A 20,007-nucleotide genomic window follows, 5' to 3' on the forward strand; every position below is an offset into this window, starting at 1 on the left:
ACAAATATGTAACGAGTCCGTCACTTCAATAATTCTTTAATCACTTTTAAATAAAAATTTTAAATCCATATTCGATTAATACCTCTTAATTTTTAACTTCTAAGTTGGTATTAAACAGCGACTCCAAGCGGCCGTTTTGGCAGACATGCTTATCCAACTAACATTTAGCTCGCACTCTCGGTTTGAATTTTTGGGCAGATACGTTCGGTGAACTAAAAAAGTAGGCGGCAGGAGCAGGGCTAAATTTGTTTTAAGAATAGTATTTTTTTGGGGAAGAAGATGAAAAAGTTTTAGTTGTTTTGTAGTGTGTACACATTTAATGAGAGAGCTCGTTATTGATATTTTATTATTATATCCATCTTGTGTTTCCTTTGTAAACCTTGGACATCTATCCCGTCAGGATAGTGTCCTTATTATTTTATTAGGACATTTAATTGAAAGCCGAAGTACAGAGTTACATCTCTAGTAGGCAAGTAAATTACCTTTTTAGGTAGAGTCAATATATTAGATATATAGCTATAAAGAATTAGACTGTATATATTTGGTTAGGTATTAAATTTGTGGTGAAGACTAACTATTTCAATTAATACCTGTTTTCCTTTTTATTTCAACAAACAGCTTTACAAGATACCTTGGAAGGTATATGTTAATACTTTCCTGGCGACCAATCACATCTTAGAGCAACTTCATTCACCTTGTCATTCATGTTCTTATTTTGCGGTCTCTGTAGGGCATGTAAAGTGGCCGAATCCTCTTTTGAGTGTCAAGTAGTCACCCTCCGGCACATTCTGCTATCCAGCCTTAATTTATTTGTTTTTTTTTTGGTACATTGTCGCTCTGCTGTAATTTGTTACATTATCCCAAATATTTTTATTACATTACCACATACACATTTTTGTTACATTAGCGTCCAACGCCCCCATTCATACGTTTTTGTTACAAATACTTAAAAAATGGTTAATTCTCAAGCTTTTATCACATGTGCCTAATACATAATTGGGTATATTAAAATCTCCAACAATAAAGACATCTACATTATAACAAACAATATTTTCGATATTTACTAAAAAATTATGAAAAACTAAAATAGAAACACAAGATGGAATATAAACACTATATTTTTCTTAACTGCAATAATCAAACCACCACAACGAGTTTTATTATTATCTCTGTCTCTTCTGGCTACATTATACCATTTGTCAAACAGCTCAGCATCCAGGACAATAGTATTTAACCACGATTCAGTAATTAAAATAATGTCATGGTTACAAGACAACACACTGGTATAAAAATCATGTATTTAGTTCTTAAACCACAAACATTCTGATAAAATTGTAACGTTATAAACGTCACATCTTTATTAATTTATATTTAAATAATTATTTTATTTTAATTTCTTTATTAATTTATTAATTCCTTTGCCTTCAGATTCGTTTTTACTATTTTTTCTTCAAAAAGTAGTTGGCGTCCTCTGTCTTTCTTTTCTCTCTCTTTCTGTCCCGTAGAATAAATATTCGCCCCCTCTCTTTCTGTCCAGTAGGCTGAATATTCTGTTCTATGTTGACAGAAGTGCTAATTCCATCATAGGCATACGCCCTATGTCATCTGTGCAAACTTAAGCCTCTATTGCACAGACCATTTTAGACAGCAGCATAAAAAATTTTAAGGTAAATATGGGAAAGTAAGGTAATTTAGACTAGTTTTAGGTAGTTATTTATTTTTAAAAGTTTTTATTTCTTTGAAAAAAAAGTGTATATTCAGATATACATTGTGCATATATTATTAAAAAAAATTGCAATTCTATACCTTAGTCAATACAGATTTTTCATAGACGGTTCTTACGATAATATAAAGAAAAGCAGGCACAATATCTACAAATAATCTACTAATAATAAAAAATATTAAAACTATTGATGAAAATCTAGGAAACAGTTTCTGTCTGGAACAAAACATAGGAAACAGTTACATTTAGTGCATTTTACTTTTGTTATTTTTTATTCTTACATCTTCCTGTCTTTTTTTCATAGTGGGGCCAATGGTCCATTCTCCGCGTTTGCGGAGACACAAGTTTTAATTTTTTTTTTGTCCAATGATGGTGTACTGCCGGATGGGCGACCTCTTTTTGCTAACTTACTAGCCCAACATAAACTCTGAGCAACATCTGCCTTGAAGTCATATAAAGACAGCTGTTGTTTTTTAGGAATGAATTCCACAGTCATCGCTAGCTCCCCTATAGATAAGCCAAGCAATTATGACGCTCATGTCCATTAGATGAAAAAATATTCTAAGATAATATTTTCTGGACCGAATCTTTGTTCGGTAAAGTGCCAAGAGAGAATCTATCAAATCCACTCCCCCCATAAATTTATTATATAAAATAATAATACTGGGGCACTTTATTGTTATACTTTCCTTTTTTTACGGTCGTACCTCTGGACAGTCGTTTCAGGAGAAGCACTGGCAAATGTACTTGGCAATGTCACTGCCTTATTGTCATACCAGTTGACTACTCTGAGTGTTGTGCTGTTATGGACAGCAACCTTTTCCACACAACTCCCTCGATCTTGCCTCATTAGCACTTTATCTGCTGGCAGCTTGTTTTCGGGAACCCTGTTTGTACGAACTGTACCCAAACTCTGGATGCCATTTTCAGATAATTTTATTTGCAACTCAGGACTGCAAAACCAATTGTCATAAAATAGCAAAAAGTTTTGGTTTTTTGGTATGCGTTCAGCTAAGCGAATAACAACATTACTGCTGGCACTTATATCTGGTAAATCATCTGGTTGCTTCTGAGCTCCACAATAAACCTCAAAATCATATACTATGCCGCTCGCACCTGCAAGACAAAATAATTTGTAACCCCATTTCTTTGGCTTTTTGGGATTATATTGCTTTAGTCCGCTACGTCCTTTATAGGGAATAATTTGCTCGTCGACAGATAAATGTTGCTCTATTGGTATGGACTTCATATCGTGCCTTATGATTTTAATCACGTTTCTTATTTTGAACAAACGATCTGGCGGATTTGATGGTAGTCGATGATTATCAGCAAAATGTAATTTTTTTTTATTTGCTCAAATCTTCGTAACGGCATTACATCAGCGACTTGAGAAATTCTACAAGCATTACTCCAATACCTTCTAGTACCTGGTACCGATATTAGTGACATATAGAAACATGCTCCTAAAAACTGTTCCAGATCTTTTGAATCCATAGAAAAGTTTCCAGATATATCTGTTTGTGTAGCATAACAGCAAAGCTTTATCAACTAATTTATAAAAATATTGGACGGGAGTTTTCACTTCTGTTTCATCATGTAGGTGGGCAACCCAATGAGGCGTTTGAGCTGCCTCATTCTTTGAATTTGTCCATTTCAAAACTATTTTCTTTTTTCCATAATTTGAACAAATGGGAATTTGATTATTTGTTAGGTCTGATAGAGGTAGCGGTCGGTCTTCATCATCAGAAGAATCCGCTTGCTGACCCAATTGCTCACCTTCGACTGTTTCATCATCACTACTAGATGAATCTAGAAACAAGAATTTACTAAAAAAAGTTGCAATATGCAGGAAAAAAACTTACCTTGTAACATATCTGGTAGATAAGTTTCATCTGTTATGCTATCATCGCTGCCATAATCAAGATCGCTGTCAATATCTGGTAAAAGTATATTTGTTTCCTTTTGTTTTTCATAAAAACGTGTTGGATCCATGATCAAAATAAAAACACCGAAAGTACCGAAAAATGCAGTCACTATTGCACAGTGTATATTTGACTATACAGTTGTAAAATATGCACTACTTCTTCTCACGAGTCGAAGATTGAAACACAAAACACACATTGCTATTCAAAAGACTTTACAAGACTAAATACTAAATTTTATTTCTATTTTTACCTGCGTAAAACCCTACAAATAATTCACTGAAGTGGGCGGTCCTCCTAGCAACGTCATTAGACAACCTCCTCGACGTTGCCATTTTTTTTATCGCTGTTATTTGGAATTTCTATAGAAAACCTACATAATACAGTTGCTGCGACATGTATTTTAGAATATACAATGACCAATTTTGTTTTAAGCTCGATATAAAGCAATATAGACCAGAGATAATATTTGTATATTTAAATATACATGGTACCATAGAGGGTATTTAGTCTCCCTACTTTCCATAAATCAACTTTTCTAACGTAGTGGGAATATAATTTTTTGCCTGTTTTTGAAATTTGTAAAAGAAGGCAAAAATTATTATAAGCTTCATTTTTATGGTCTGCAGAATTCTCTTGGGTAATTAGCTAAGGGTTCACGGTTTTATTTCTAGTTTAAAACAAGACGAACTCACACTTGAGATACTGAGCTAGGCGAAGCATAGACGATAAGCTCTCATGGTTGATTGAGGTATTATTTTTATAATAGTATTTCAATTCCCTTTGGTAGTCTTATCGTTACAATATATCTCTATGGATCTAAAAGAGCTTTGTAGATTACTGCTGCAAGGACTATTTGTGCTAATAATATTTACCTTTTTTGAAGTTATTATGAAGTTTTTATTCCCAAATTAAAAACAAATTACAGTGTTAATCTATTTTGTTTGTTTACAGTTCTTGAGTGGGAAGGAGAAACGCTGGAGCTAACAAAAATTTCCAGACTGGATATGGGAGCTTACTTATGTATTGCCAGTAACGGTGTACCTCCGACAGTTAGTAAACGAATCAAAGTTAGTGTAGATTGTAAGTATTCTATTTCTATTATCTTTTTTGCTATGATAGGTTTTGTATTTCTTTATTTTTGTGGATATAGTACACACAATATATATGTTGACTCTCGAAACTGACTATTTCAAAGATAATTGCTTTTAATTGTCCACTACTTAATAGAAATGACTTACGCTGTCAAATAATAGGAATAACTATAGATAAACCACAGAAGTCCACCAACAGTACTAGTATCTAAGCATGTTCTCAAAATCAGCCTGATGGTTTGTTGATAAAACGTGTGTGAATACGGTACACGTGTGCTTTAAACAATAATTGATATCACTTCGGTGAGAAATAATTTCTTTTAAGCAACGACCAGTTTGTCCAATATAGGACAATTTATAATCCTGACAAGGGACTCTATATACTTATCTTGTTTAGATAAGGGAGTCTTAGTGTTGGAGAATAAGTTTTCTATGGACCTGACATTCTTTATCCCAATATTGACAGGCACAATCCGTAGAAGCCTCAACATGTAAGCAAATTGAGGGAAAAAAGGCAACGAGCAATAATTGTTAGATCTAATGGGAGAACTCTGAGAGATAGACCATGGTGGAACACTAGCATGGAGTGATAAAGTATCATATTCTCCAACATTCTAAGGTTAGTGTATGTTTATGATATGAAACAGTAAACAAATACTCATTAATGAGACAAAGATGATATGAGTTTTGTAACAAGATATCCTTTAACATTAAAAGGGAATCCATTCTGTGAGGAGCATGTGTCAGCCTCAGCCTGTGAACTCTAAAACTAAGACATTGAAGTAGGTTATGTTTAAAATATTTATAAATAAAACTCCTTTTTTTCTTTATGTCTCTATATTTCGCTAATTGTTTATCAACAGGAGAAACGAAGATATCATTTTAAATTTAATTAATAAAAAGAACGATGTTCATAAATTATTAAACTTACAGAATTAAAAGTATTTTTAAACATTTCCATGTTCGAAACAATACTGATAGACAATATCACTTGGGTGTATAATTATAATTAGTAATTAAAAAATACAAAAAGCAAATATAAAAAAAAAACAAGTACATATTTAACAAACAATAGAAATAGTCAGTTTTATATATGCTAAAGATATACGGGATGGTTAAAATATTTTATTGTTTATAGAGTAAAATTAATTTACATTATTTAGAATATTACAGTAGATATTGCTGTCCCGTGTCTGCCTTATAATTTATTGACTCTTCTTCTTTACTCAAAATTGGATTGACTCAAAATTCCATAAACAATCTTTTTTGTAACTACTTTCTTGCCTTAAAACTCCGACATTTGGGTAGTGAAAATGGTGCCCAGTTTTTAAATGGTGTTCAACTGCCGCACACATATTTTTCTTTTTTATACAGTCACTTTTGTATTGTGTTATTCTTTGTTTAAACCATTGAGAAGTTTGACCGACATAACAACTCTGACAATTCGATCAAGGCAGCTTGTAGATAACATTAGTTTAGAAGAAAATAAATAAAAATTGGATAAGAGCTGCGCCTAATAGGTGGGGTATATCATTTATATTTGGTTTCCTAGATTTTTGAGCAAGCAAGCAAGCAATTTGATTAAACCCAGCCTGTGAGAAATGTTCACCCCTATGAATTACGTTCGGGTGTAACAATTCATTGGAGCGAGGTGTGTTAACTCGAGTAAAAACAGGAGTCACCCCACCGCGCTCCAATGCTCCAGACCATCCCTTTCCCCCCTATAGCACTCTGATGCGCGATAGGGGCACAACTATCAGCCAAGTGCTCTTCATGTGGAGGTCCTGGGTAATAGAACCCCAACATGGTTTCCTAACCGAATGCAAAAACTCAAGAGAGCGCATTGTCGCTATAATCCTGTTATCTTAATGTGGCTTATTTGCGAACTAAAATTACTTACTTGGGCCTCAAGTCTCCACTCTGAGCCCCGGCTCAGTTCGGCGGCTTGGTGCTCAAGGGGTTGGGCCCTACGTGCCCGGGTTTTGGGGTTTTTGTTAATTTTTTTGGTGGCTTGCGCAGGTTTTTGTTAGTATTTTTTAATTTTTTTGGTGGCCGAGGCCGGCTTTTTGTGTTTTTTGTAATTTTTTTTGTATGTTGCCCCGAAACAAAAAATCAGAATTAGTGTAAAGTCTATACTGTAACATTGAAAAATATAAATATAAGATAATATCACAATATAGATTTTATCTTCTTTAAGGCAACCGGGCCCACTTTGTGTTTGGCGATAGTCCTTGAGTGTTTTTGAGCTACGAACTGTCTTGTATGTGCGTTGTTGTTATTTTGAAGTATTTTCTCTTTAGTGTTTTGTTTTCTCTCTGGTGTTATTGTTTTAGTCTACTATTTGTTGTTTTGGTCTTTTGTGCTTCCATCTGTGGAAAGCGTCATACCTCATTATATCTCTTAGTATGTGACTGGGGTGGTTTTCTATTTCTGCGAACTTTATCCTGGCTTTTTCTCTCATCGTGTCAGTCACTGATTTGTTGTAGTTCTCTAAAGAGGAATCTTTCTGCAAAGTATCTTGGTACGTTGACTGCTTCTCTTAGGCTGTTGTTGTGTGCCGTTTGTATTTTCTTTTTTGACGTGTTGCACATGTGTCCCCAAGCAAGGGATGCATATGTTACTATAGGCAAGGTTATACTATTTATTAGACTTATCTTTAGATTTTTGATCTAGGTATTGAGATATGATACAGTGTATATATTTACAGGAGACCAAATGTTCAGCAGTGGACTTAAAACAGTTAATGGTAATGATGATTGATCTAAGCACATTTGGTAAATATTGTTGTGTATTTAATAAATCACGGACTAACAAAACATAAATATTTATTTACTTATAAAACGGTTACATATAATTAAATTAATCATAGCAGCGTGGACATTCGGAACTGCTGATCGACATAACATAACCTCACCCAAGCCTATGTAATTTTCCTGTTCTACTGTTCTACTTAAGTGTCTACTGTTCCAATGCAGGATTAATATATAACATCTCCCTCATTAGAGATCAAGCTGCTTCCGGAGAGCGTTCTAATATTGCAATCCGTGGATGTTTCATCTCTAGGTAGAGAGGCTCATGGGCTTGTTTCTTCTTATGATGAACTTGGGATGGGCTCTTTTGGTTCTAGTTGAACCGATTCGTGTCTCGAATTTGGATTCACTGTGAGTTCAATTGTAACACTGTCACGTAACACTGGCATATTACCACACACTATAGGAGTTTCCGACTTTTGGGTCTCGTCAAAATCTAGGATTCTATCGTCACCTCTGTCTTTTCCCATATCATTTGCATGCGCGAATTTTATAACATCATTACTAGATACTAGATAAGTATAGTAACTTAAAATTTTCATAATCTTACATTTCTGCCATAATTTTGTTTGTTTGTTTTTAATATAAACACATTCATTAACAAGGTATGACCATTGTTGATTGAAATCGATCAATGGTTACTATTATGGCAAGAAGGTTTCAATATTTTAAATCTAGTTCTAGGACGAACTTCAAAAATACTTTCCCTCGGAGAAATCCCTGTAGCCGTTGAAGGAGTTGTTCTATAAGAGAATAAAAAGTTTTGAACTTTCTAAATAACTAATTGTTTATTAATCTCCTCTCTCTTAATAGTCAACAGGGCCTTTTCCAAATTTGTCTTTGCTGTTTGAACACTACGCTCAGCAGCAACATTACTTTGAGGGTGGTACAGAGGTGTCTTCACTGGTTTTATTCCATTTGCTTCACAGATTGCCACAAATTCACTGGAATTGAAAGGAGGTCCATTGTCTGAGACTAATTCGACAGGAAAACCAATTATAGTAAACATGTCTCTTAATTTTGATATAGTCTCTGATGCATCTGTGCCATTTGACATTAATTTGACATCTAACCATTTTGATTTCTGATCAATTAAAATAAAAAATGTGTAGTTAAATTTAAAGAAGAAATCTATACATATTTTATAAAAGTTGTGTGGTGCTGATGGCCACGGACATAATTCCTTGTTGAAATTTGTAAAATTTTGACATTATTGACATACAACACGATATAAATTTTTCATTATATTCATTAACATTTGCCACCAACAATATGAACGTAACAAGATTTTAGTACAAACAACACCGGTATGTTGTTCATGAAATAAGTCTAATATATTACCTTGTAATTTTTTAGGAATAACTAGGTACTCTATTTCCCAATGGGATGCAATTTTGTTTCATTGACAATTCGTTTCTACGTTTAAAGTATAATTTCAGTGATTTATCACTCACTTCCCTGGGCCAACTCGACAAAATAAAGTGTTTTACTTTTAATAAAAACAAATCCTTGTTGTCGCTTGTCGCAATATGACAAGCATTTAAAAGGTATTTGATCTACCAAGATCAAATAATACAAACAATCTGTAATAATTGTATTTTCACCACAGGGTAATCGTGATAAACCATCAGCATTATTAATCGCTGCCCCTTTTTTATACTGAATATAGTATTGATAACCGGACAGAGTAACTGAATGCCATCATCTCTTTTACTGTGACAATTTGGCCTCTTTTCAATTTCTATGGCTTCTCAGATAATTCTTGGTTTACAGAAACGGATGAGGGCTATGGTTCTAGAGTATTCAAAATCAATTTTGTGACCTGTATGAAGATAGAGTTGAAATTGATTCGAAATTGTGAACAGAAATGGAATGTTTATAAATCCTATATTGGATTATACGATTTGTTTGGCCTATATAAGATCAAGGGTAGTCTGCACAAGGAATTTCATAAACTCCGTATTGTTTACTTAGAGTATTGTCTTTTATTGATCAGACAAGATTTGAAAGTTTTTGTTGAGGGGTAAATATTGTCTCTAGTCCTCTTCATTTAAGAATTTTGTCTATTTTGCCCATCTTGTGATTCTTGCAGCAGCTGAAATTGGAATTCTTTTATTTTTGCCAAAGATAAACTGTAATGGCTGATGATCCGTAATCAACGCAGATTTACAATATTGAGCCACACTTTTTAGTTTTGACACAAAACTTTTAATATTCTTCTGCGGCTGTTAGTTTGTGTTGTAAAATTTATAACTTTCAGCGATAACTAAACGCTTTGGACTATGATGTTCAGTCAGAACTCTTTTTAATTTCTCAAATGTTTTTGAACTTGGTAGTTCTGGTGCTAATAAGTCTTTTAAGACACTCTAAATTTCTCCACCAATTAGAGTAATCAATAATGGAACTTCCTTGTCTTCTTCCACTACATTACATAAAAACAACTGCTCAAGTCTCTCTAGATAAGACATGATATCACTTTTAGCAGGATCGAATTGTTTAATGGTCCCAAACATATTTTCTCTTCTTTGAGTGATACTAAATTCATTATCTTCTTCCGTCGACCCATCCGTTAAAATAAACGCCAATGATTGTAATATAACCTCTGTAACATTTTAATCTTGTGGTTACTATGCATTTATTCGTGTATGAGTACCTTTCTAAATGTTTACTTCTTGATTATTCATACAACTAAACACCGCAACTCTTTCGATTGTACCTATTCCATTGTGAATCATCATAAGAAGTATTTCTTTTAGTTATGGCGGCTATATTTACTTTAAGATTTTTTAGTTCCTTAGTTATTTTTTCGTCCTTTGACTTTAATCCTTTACAATTCCAAGGCTATCTTGAATATATTTGTTATTGCAGCTCAATTATTGTTGCCTTGTCTATCCCGTCGTGATTTTGATCCCTCCGCGTATTACATAATCTTAATTTGTTCAATGAACCAGTCCTTATAATAGTGCCCTATTTTTGATTATTACGAAGAACATAACATAACAACAGATCTACCGGTCCTTTCAAAATGAACTGTATAGTGTAAAGCCAACTTGAATATTGGGCTATCGTGAAGTCATTAACAAACAACAGAGACGTTAAATATAATTATTATCTCTTGATTTCAACCGCCCGTTCAATGCAAAATGCAGCGTGTAAATATTATTGATAGGAAATCAATCTATAACTAAATAATAAACTAGTAACAACAATGCACTGAAAATTAAATGGTTTCGTGTATTTGATGTTTATTAAACATACATCGAAATTTAATTTTGTTACCTTGTTGAAAATATATCCCCTTTTAGGACGAATTTATGTATATATATATATATATATATATATATATATATATATATATATATATATATATATATATATATATATATATATATATATATATATATATACATATGTAGTATTTTTGTATAGTTACTATTGTAGTGTTTTTAATTAGAGATTTCCTAAAAATATCTCGTTCTCTAATTTATCTTAACGAATTACTCATGAGCACTGATCTCGATGCTACCTCTTAAATAGAGATTTCTTTTGTATCGAAGTTTACCTTAAATAATTTTGTTATCTTGACGTTGGGTCTTTTATATCTTATATTTCTTTTCGATGCACGTTCTTCGAATCGTTTGAAGGGTATATAAAAAAAATGTATCCATAGGTTTTGATCGGAAACCGTTTTCTTTCTTCTTCTTCTTCACCAGTTTCCTCTCTTGGGAGGGGGCTGTGTAACATTTTTTTTATAATTAATATATTAAATTATTTCTAATCCCTTTACCCCTGTGGATAATACGCCGATGGTCGTATTCACAAATGGGTTGTTAAATGTTATTGGGAAACTACCGAAATATTATGGAAGAACCGACTTATTATAGACGCGGTTTGATTAATCCTTTCCTTTTTAATCCTGAGTATGAAAGGAACTATGGAACACTATGGTGGAGCAGTACGGCAAGAGATAAGGGCTTGCGGCTCGGTGATACTCCTCCATAGATCCCTACCGGAAGGGCGTGACGCCTAAAATACCGGGTATATATATATATATATATATATATATATATATATATATATATATTATATATACTAATGCTTTTCGGTGAAGGCCGGGTTCCTTTATGATAAATTTGATAAATATACGACTAACAATGCTGATCCTGATGTCTTAAGTGGGAACCCAGTCTTGGATACTCCTATCAACAAATATTTTTCATTACCATATATCAGAGATATCACTCCGGGGTTAACAAGGATTCTGAAAAGTGTTGAAAATATCTTTGGTAATAATAATAACATTAAACTTAATGTGGCTTGTAGATCAGCCCTAACAATTAATAATCTTTATTCCAAGATAAAAGATAAGACTCCCATAGATAGGCTTAGTAAAATTGTCTACAACATTCCATGCCTCTCTTGCAGCAATTCCTACATCGGCCAAACATCTCAATTATTGAAATCACGTATTACACTACACAAAAGTGATTCTCGACTTCACCCTGACCGCTGTGCATTAGCCAAACATGTCCATTCCACTGGTCATCTCATGGACTATACTAACACTACAATTCTCCACCGTGAGAACAATAAATCTAAAAGAGAGTTCATTGAAATGTCTTATATTTTCCTTAACGATTTCTCCATTAATGTTAAGAGTGACATTAAGAATCTAAGCGATATATACCACTTCTTACTTAAATCAAATACCAAGAACAATACAACATCACAGATAACTAACTTGACTGATATATCCATTAACAACTAACCTACTTTTATAATTAATTTTCATTAACTAAAAAAGATAAAATTCCCTTGCTTGTCTTACATACACAATATAATATAATTAAAAAAGAAAATCTAAAATAATATTTCCCTATACTGGGATTTAATTTCATTCGGTTTTACCAATGAACCTTAACGACATAAAGATTCAAAAGAACTACTTGAATTTGTCAGCACATGCGTTCTGGCTAAAACAGAACCTCACATTTACACTTTCTAACAATAAAAAATTTAGTTATTGCCGACGACATGAGAACAGCCCCAACGGACGCGCTAGAAGTTCTGCTAAACCTACCACCTCTGCATATATACATACAGAGTGAAGCCAGATCAACAGTACATCGGTTGATCCAAGGCCAAGCTCCAATAAGTATGATGCAGGGAGCTGATAACTTAAGGCTATACCAGGACATAAAGGCAGACCCCGTTCTAGGAATGCCTGTAGACCGAATGGTTACGAGGTATAGTTTTAACAAAAATTTTCAAATTATAATACCAAAAAGAGAGGACTGGGAAACTGGTCCTCCGCTAACAGCAAACTCAATATGGTATACGGACGGCTCCAAAACGGATACAGGTACGGGGGCTGGAATATATGGCATAAAACCAAGGACGGAAGTCCGGGTATGTCTAGGAACATACGCGACCGTATTTCAAGCCGAATTAGCTGCTATACACAGGTGCGCTATGGAACTAATCGGCCGAAATGTAGATAACGACTCCATCGTTATCTATTCGGATAGTCAAGCGGCTCTAAAGGCTCTCAGTTCGGTACAGGTCGATTCATGGCTGGTATGGAACTGTTTGGATGTCCTCTCTCAGGTGGGAAGTCAAAACAGGTTGACACTTGCCTGGGTGCCGGGACATAAGGGTTATCGTGGCAACGAGAAGGCCGATGAATTGGCCCGAGAAGGCGCATCTACGCCACTGGTTGGTCCGGAACCCTTCTTTGGAATCGCAAATACGATAAAAAGGGCAGCCATACACAAATGGGTGCAACAGAAGTCTCTTGAGTGGTGGAACAACTCACCAGGACAGAGGCAGGCCAAACAGTTCATCGAAGGACATTCGGCTAAATTTACAGCAGACTTACTTTCGCACAGACGCAGGACTGTCAAAATGATAGTGGGTCTGCTCACTGGGCACTGTAGACTCAATAGACACCTGAGTCTCATAGGCCTGACAGAAGAGGACACCTGTCGTTTCTGTCTGGAAGAAGAGGAAACCGCTCTACACGTTCTGTGCCATTGCGAAGGTCTCGCACGAATGCGGTTTCTAGAACTCGGAGAGGAAAAACCGGAAGCACCAGGCTACATGAAAAGGCCACTATCAAGGCTGTTGAGTCTCATTAAGAGGACCAAGCTAGATGAAGTGCTTTAAAATAAGGGGGAAACACAATAGATCTGCAAAGGTCGCAGTGTATCAGGCTCTATTGGCCGCCCCATTTTCTACATTCTACATTCTATTGCCGACAATTCAAAGAATTACCTCCTTTTAAATGTAGTTACATTGGGTTTTTCGATTAACCTTGGGTAAACCTTTGCGTTTTAAATTCAAAGCTACCATACATTTCCAACGTTAAAAAAACTTTTTTTTTGCACATAGTAACAAAAAATACCATTATGTTGTTACTAGCAAAGTTTTTTAATATTCTAACTCTACAATTCTAAGTTACGATAAGATCAATAATGTTTTTAATAGATAATATATGGTAGCTAATTATAATTTATTCTCTTTCAGCCCTGAAGAAGAAATTAATTCTCGTTGGCGAAAACGTTTAACTTATCTGCAAAGATTAAATTTCTTTTCTATATATATATATATATATATATATATATATATATATATATATATATATATATTAAATCTAAAGCTCAAGAATTAATATTAAACTCAACATTCTTTTGGGTTGAACCGCGTCAATTGTCTCCCAGATCTCAATCTTCTGAGTGTCCAAACACTACTTCACTGATCACTAATCAATGGATTACTGCTACTGGGAATAGCGGTTGGTTCATTTATACCGTCGATGGTGACGTGGTTTGAGTGGTGGTTGGCGCGAGGGTTGGAGCGAACATTTCTGACAGATGGATTTTCATTGAAGAGTGGAGTGGACGATATTTTCTTCATGCGAGGTCTCCATGTCAAAGGTAACCAAATGCCGTCATCTCTTTTACTGTGACAATTTGGCCTCTTTTCAATTTCTATGGCTTCTCAGATAATTCTTGGTTTACAGAAACGGATGAGGGCTATGGTTCTGGAGTATTCAAAATCAATTTTGTGACCTGTATGAAGATAGTGTTGACCTAGAGTTGAAATTGATTCGAAATTGCGAACAGAAATGGAATGTTTATAAATCCTATATTGGATTCTACGATTTGTTTTTCCTATATAAGATCGGGGGTAGTCTGCACAAGGAATTTCATAAACTCCGTATTGTTTACTTAGAGTATTGTCTTTTATTGATGAAACAAGATTTGAAAGTTTTTGTTGAGGGGTAAATATTGTCTTTAGTCCTCTTCATTTAAGAATTTTGTCTATTTTGTCACTGAAACCTTTGATGTATGGAAGAAAAGCTTTCATATGATGAGGGTCTGAGTCCTTGGATTGAGATTAAGTGAGAGATTAATGTCTGTGGATGCTCCTATTGATGTTATTTTCGCGGTAACCGTTTTGGATGAAGGCTTGTGAAGGTGGATGATAAGAGATCCTGCAAGTTACGATTGGTATGGGTGGATTTTCGATAAACGGAGTGATAAAAACCTTGGGATTGACGCGAAACCCCGTCTGACATGGCCCAATGAAGAGATGGCGAAAGTTTCAAGAAAATATCTATCATAAACTTTTTTGCCAGTGGGTACTCTATCTTAATGCCTCTATTGTGGTAGGTAGTGATAGATGATAGCTTAATAGAGAAGGATTCCGATACCATTGTTGAAACAACAGTGTCACTCCTGGAAAAGATTAAGTATTCAGAAGTTTTGTTTGATAGCTCCAAATACCAACTTAAAACACCTTCCAAATTCGTCACAGACAACTGTGGAAGAAGTGCTTATCATTTTTTTCCTCATGCATTAGAGAAGGGCTGACAGCAGGGTATAAACTGCTGTATCCTACATGAGAGCTCAAAACAGATTAAGAATAAGCACGTAAAAATACTGTAGCGAGATTAAATAAAACGAGCGGTTCGAATTTATATACATATATTTATTTATAACTTTACAGTTCGGTAGTATCTTAACAACTAACCCTACTTCTAAAATCGCGTCATATATATACCAAAAGTATTAAGTTCCAGAACATTCGGGAGTTGTCCCACCTCTAATTCGCCTACGTGACCTGTTGTTCTGTCTCTCACTCGATGGATCTCGAAGCTTCTCGAGGAGTATTAGAGATGCAATGCAACCGTTACCTGGGCCATCTCGAAAGCATGTTCGTAACACTGCTCCCCTCTTAAATCTGACCGTCCCGATCAGCAACTCTATATGTAGACACAGGATGGCGAAATCTACAGGACTCTCCAGCTCTGCATGAACCCTTTAGAAAGAAATAACAGTCTACTGACTTTGAAGGATACGATTTCATCGGGTTAATGCAACACACAGTAATTCGTACGCCGGTTTCTCGGAAGATCACTTCAAGCATGCTTCTGACAATCTTCCAGTCCAGATTATCTAGTGCATGGCCTATCTTGGGTAAGGCCAAATTCTTGATGTCGTAATTGCATACAATTTTCTTCAAATTAGTTAGAGCACGCCATATATCCTCGTAGCTTGCCCTGTCTGTATACGACTTCCTGGTCACCATATACAGCAAAGATCGAGAACCATCTTCTAATCTCATTACTCTTCCAACTTTAGGCTGCTGGTTTTTTAACTCGTCCAAACGACCGAATTTCTTATAAAATACGGATGAGATTCCTTTAGTCATCTCAAGATCTTGAGCAACACAGTGGGCTAGAGAGACGTTATGCGGAACACTAAAAAGATCCTGCTGAACTTCTGTGGTTACGCCGAATCTAGCACTCTTTCTCTCTGCGTAATTTGTCATAAATTCATTAAAGCTTGGTCGCCGCTCATCTTTGATCTCATGTTGAAGGGTTCGTGCTTCTTCTGTTTCATTTGAGCCAGCATATGGTGCAAGACGATTTATGTGAACTACTTTTGGTTTACCTTTCGGCAACTTCTTAATTCGGTATATTACGTCATTTATTTTCTTTTTAATTTCATACGGACCTTCCCATTGTCTTTGTAGTTTGGGAGACAAGCCTCGACGATGTTGTGGATTATAAAGCCAAACAAGATCACCTACTTCATAGCTTTCACTCTTGCATCGAGAATCATATTGATCTTTCATTCTGTCACTGGCTATCTGGATGTGTTGTCGGGCAAGTTCATGAATGTTGTTCATTCTTAACTTCAGGCGGTCGACATAATCTTCGCTTGCAACATGTTCTTCGGAAGGTCTGCAGCCAAACTCTAGGTCGCAGGGCAAACGAACTTCACGACCTAACATCAGGCAGGTTGGAGTCTGGCCTGTAGTTTCATTCACGGCCGAGCGGTAGGCCATTAGGAATAAATGAATATGCTGGTCCCAATCTCTTTGATGTTCTGATACAACCTTGGATAGGTGTTTACCCATTGTTCGGTTCATTCTCTCGACCATTCCGTCTGATTGAGGATGCAGGGGTGTCGTTCTGGTCTTATTGACACCAATCAATTTACAAACGTTTTGGAAAAGGGTTGACTCGAAGTTTCGCCCTTGGTCGGAGTGGATCTCCAAGGGAACACCAAATCGGCTAAAGAATTCTTTAACAAGTACCTCTGCAACGGTAGCAGCTTCTTGATTTGGTATCGCATAAGCCTCAGTCCATTTCGTAAAATAATCCATGGCTACCAGGATATATTTATTTCCATCATTTGTCTCTGGAAGTGGACCTGCAATGTCGATTGCTACTCTTTCCATAGGACTACCAACATTGTACTGTCTCATAGGTGCCCTCTTTTTACCAGCTGGACCATTACTGGTTGCACACAGTTCACATTTCCGGCACCATCTTCTTACATCATCTTTACAGTTCACCCAATAGAACCGTTCTCGAACCTTTTGCAGAGTCTTCGTGATACCAAAGTGTCCACCTGATGCACCGTCATGCAACTGACGCAATACTTCTGACACTTTACTTTTAGGTACAATTAACTGAAGCTTAGTTTCTGTACCATCATCGTTCTCAAAGGTTCTATACCGAAGATCATCTTTCAGCACTAGGCAATTCCATTGGCTCCAGTAACACTTGACTTCTGGACTACATGCACTAATGTCTTGCCAAGAAGGTCTCTCACTTCGACGCATCCAATCCAATACTCTTTTTATACATGGATCATCTGCTTGAGCGTCTTGTAGCTGTTGAGGCTGCCATTGCTCATTAATGACGGTGGTTCGTCTCACGGGGCAAAGTCGTTCTTCTAATTTAAGACAGTGATTACAATTTGCACTGCACGGCCGTCTCGAAAGGGCATCAGCATTTGAATGAACTCTGCCAGCCCTGTGTTCGATCTCGTAATCATATTCTTGTAATCGTTCTAACCATCTTGCCATCTGACCCTCTGGATTACGAAATTGTAGGAGCCATTTTAGAGCAGCGTGATCTGTGCGAAGAAGAAACTTTCTGCCATACAAGTATTTATGGAAATGCTCACAAGCCTTCACTACGCCTAGCAATTCTCTTCTGGTAACGCAATAGTTTCTTTCTGGTTTTGACAAGACTTTGCTAAAGTAAGCGATGACGTTTTCCTGCCCATCTTGGATTTGGGAAAGAACAGCTCCTATTGCACTGTTGCTTGCATCGGTGTCCAACACAAATTTTCCTGCCTGTCTAGGGTAGCTTAAAATCGGTGCGCTAATCAGAGCCATTTGTAAGTGTTCAAAAGCTCTTTGACACTCTTCGCTCCATGTATATTCTTTGCCTTCTTCTGTCAACTTTGTTAATGGCTTGGAGATATTGGCAAATCCTTTGACAAAACGGCGGTAATATGTACATAGGCCAAGAAAACTTCTAATTTCGTGTTTATCTCTTGGTACTGGCCAATCCTTAATTGCTGCAAGTTTTTCAGGATCAGCTGTTACACCATTACTTGCTACAATATGTCCCAAGTACTTCACTTCTCGTCGAAACAAGTGACATTTCTTCGGACTCAACTTTAGATTCGCTGCCCGCAATCGTTGAAAGACTTCTGTTAGATTATTGGCATGTTCATCGAAGGATCTTCCAACTACAATTACATCATCCAAATAAACCAGGCATGTTTTCCATATTAGACCTCTTAAAACTGCATCCATTAATCTTTCAAATGTGGCCGGGGCATTACATAAACCAAAGGGCATAACTGTGAACTGCCAAAGCCCTGATCCTATCGAGAATGCGGTTTTTTCACGATCAGCTGGCTCCATGTCTACTTGCCAATATCCACTTTTCAGATCGAGTGTGGAGAACCAACGAGAACCAGAAAGTGTATCCAAAGTATCGTCTATTCTGGGCAAAGGATAACTATCTTTTTTAGTTACTGCATTGAGCTGTCGGTAGTCAATACAAAAACGTGTTGAACCATCTTTCTTCTTTACTAGGACTACTGGTGATGTCCATGGACTGTTTGATGGTTCAATTACCCCTTGTTTGTTCATATCTTCGATGATGTCTTCGGCTTCATCTCTTTTCGAAAATGGAAGTCGTCTAGGTTGTTGTCTGATTGGCTGAGCGTCTCCGGTATTAATTTTATGCTTTACTATGCTTGTTTTGCCATTATCCTTCTTATCCATGGCAAAAACATCTTGAAATTCTATCACCATAGACTTCACTTTTTTAGTTCGTTCATCATCAAGATCTTGGCACGTTTTAATCATCGTCTCAACAAGCTCCTTTGGATACTTAGATTTCGACGGTTTCTCATTAGTATTCATGGAACAAATCGAAGCCACGGGAACACACTGTCCGATCAAAGTTCTTTTACTTAACTTAATAGCAGTTCCCTTTAAATTCATAACTCTTACAGGAACGACATCTCGAATTCTCACCAAAGCTTTTGCCGTTAGGAACTCGGCATTATTCACATCTTCGACCATCCTTAAACTTCCCTCTCGGCAGTAACCATCAGGTCTGGTCATCAAAATTTTCTCACTATTACCGGGTATTGTTACGTCACAAGTAGTTATTAAGCTGATAACATTTTCTTTGTCTTCATGAAACGGCAACTCTTCACCACTGATCTCGAGAACTCCATCTTTGACATTCAATACAGCCCCAACTTTCCTTAGTAAATCCATCCCCAATATGAACTCATCGGAGATCTCTGCAATTAATACTGTATGTTTCACTGTGATCTGGCCAATGGATACTGACATATTAGCCTCGCCATATGTATTAATTATCTCACCAGTTGCTGTTCTAAGCTTTACTGTTGCAGGCAATAATTTAAGATGGCCTCGTACTACTTCTGGCCGTGCAATAGTTCTCGTTGCACCTGTATCTACCAAAAATGATCTACTTTTATTATTGATACGACCCTCTATGTACAAGCTATGAATTCCACCTGAGGACGTAATGTTCACAGTTACTATGGGGGCTGTGTTTCTCGAGGTCGGCAGTTGCCCCTTGTTGTCGACCCTTTCTAGTTTTC

The 20,007-nt window shown here is 36.1% G+C and overlaps 1 protein-coding gene across 2 annotated transcripts in view; it reads left to right on the top strand.

Annotated features, from left to right (window-relative positions):
* LOC140452141 (lachesin-like) overlaps positions 1 to 20,007 on the top strand; it is a 374,675-nt gene that overhangs the window by 310,328 nt on the left and 44,340 nt on the right. For both annotated transcript variants that reach the window (XM_072546233.1, XM_072546234.1), the window contains one exon: positions 4,600 to 4,728. In XM_072546233.1, the coding sequence (XP_072402334.1) occupies positions 4,600 to 4,728 (129 nt within the window). The remainder of the gene's footprint in view (positions 1 to 4,599; positions 4,729 to 20,007) is intronic.

This window comes from Diabrotica undecimpunctata, chromosome 10 (genome assembly GCF_040954645.1).
Source record: "Diabrotica undecimpunctata isolate CICGRU chromosome 10, icDiaUnde3, whole genome shotgun sequence".
Classification (NCBI taxonomy): Eukaryota; Metazoa; Arthropoda; class Insecta; order Coleoptera; family Chrysomelidae; genus Diabrotica; species Diabrotica undecimpunctata.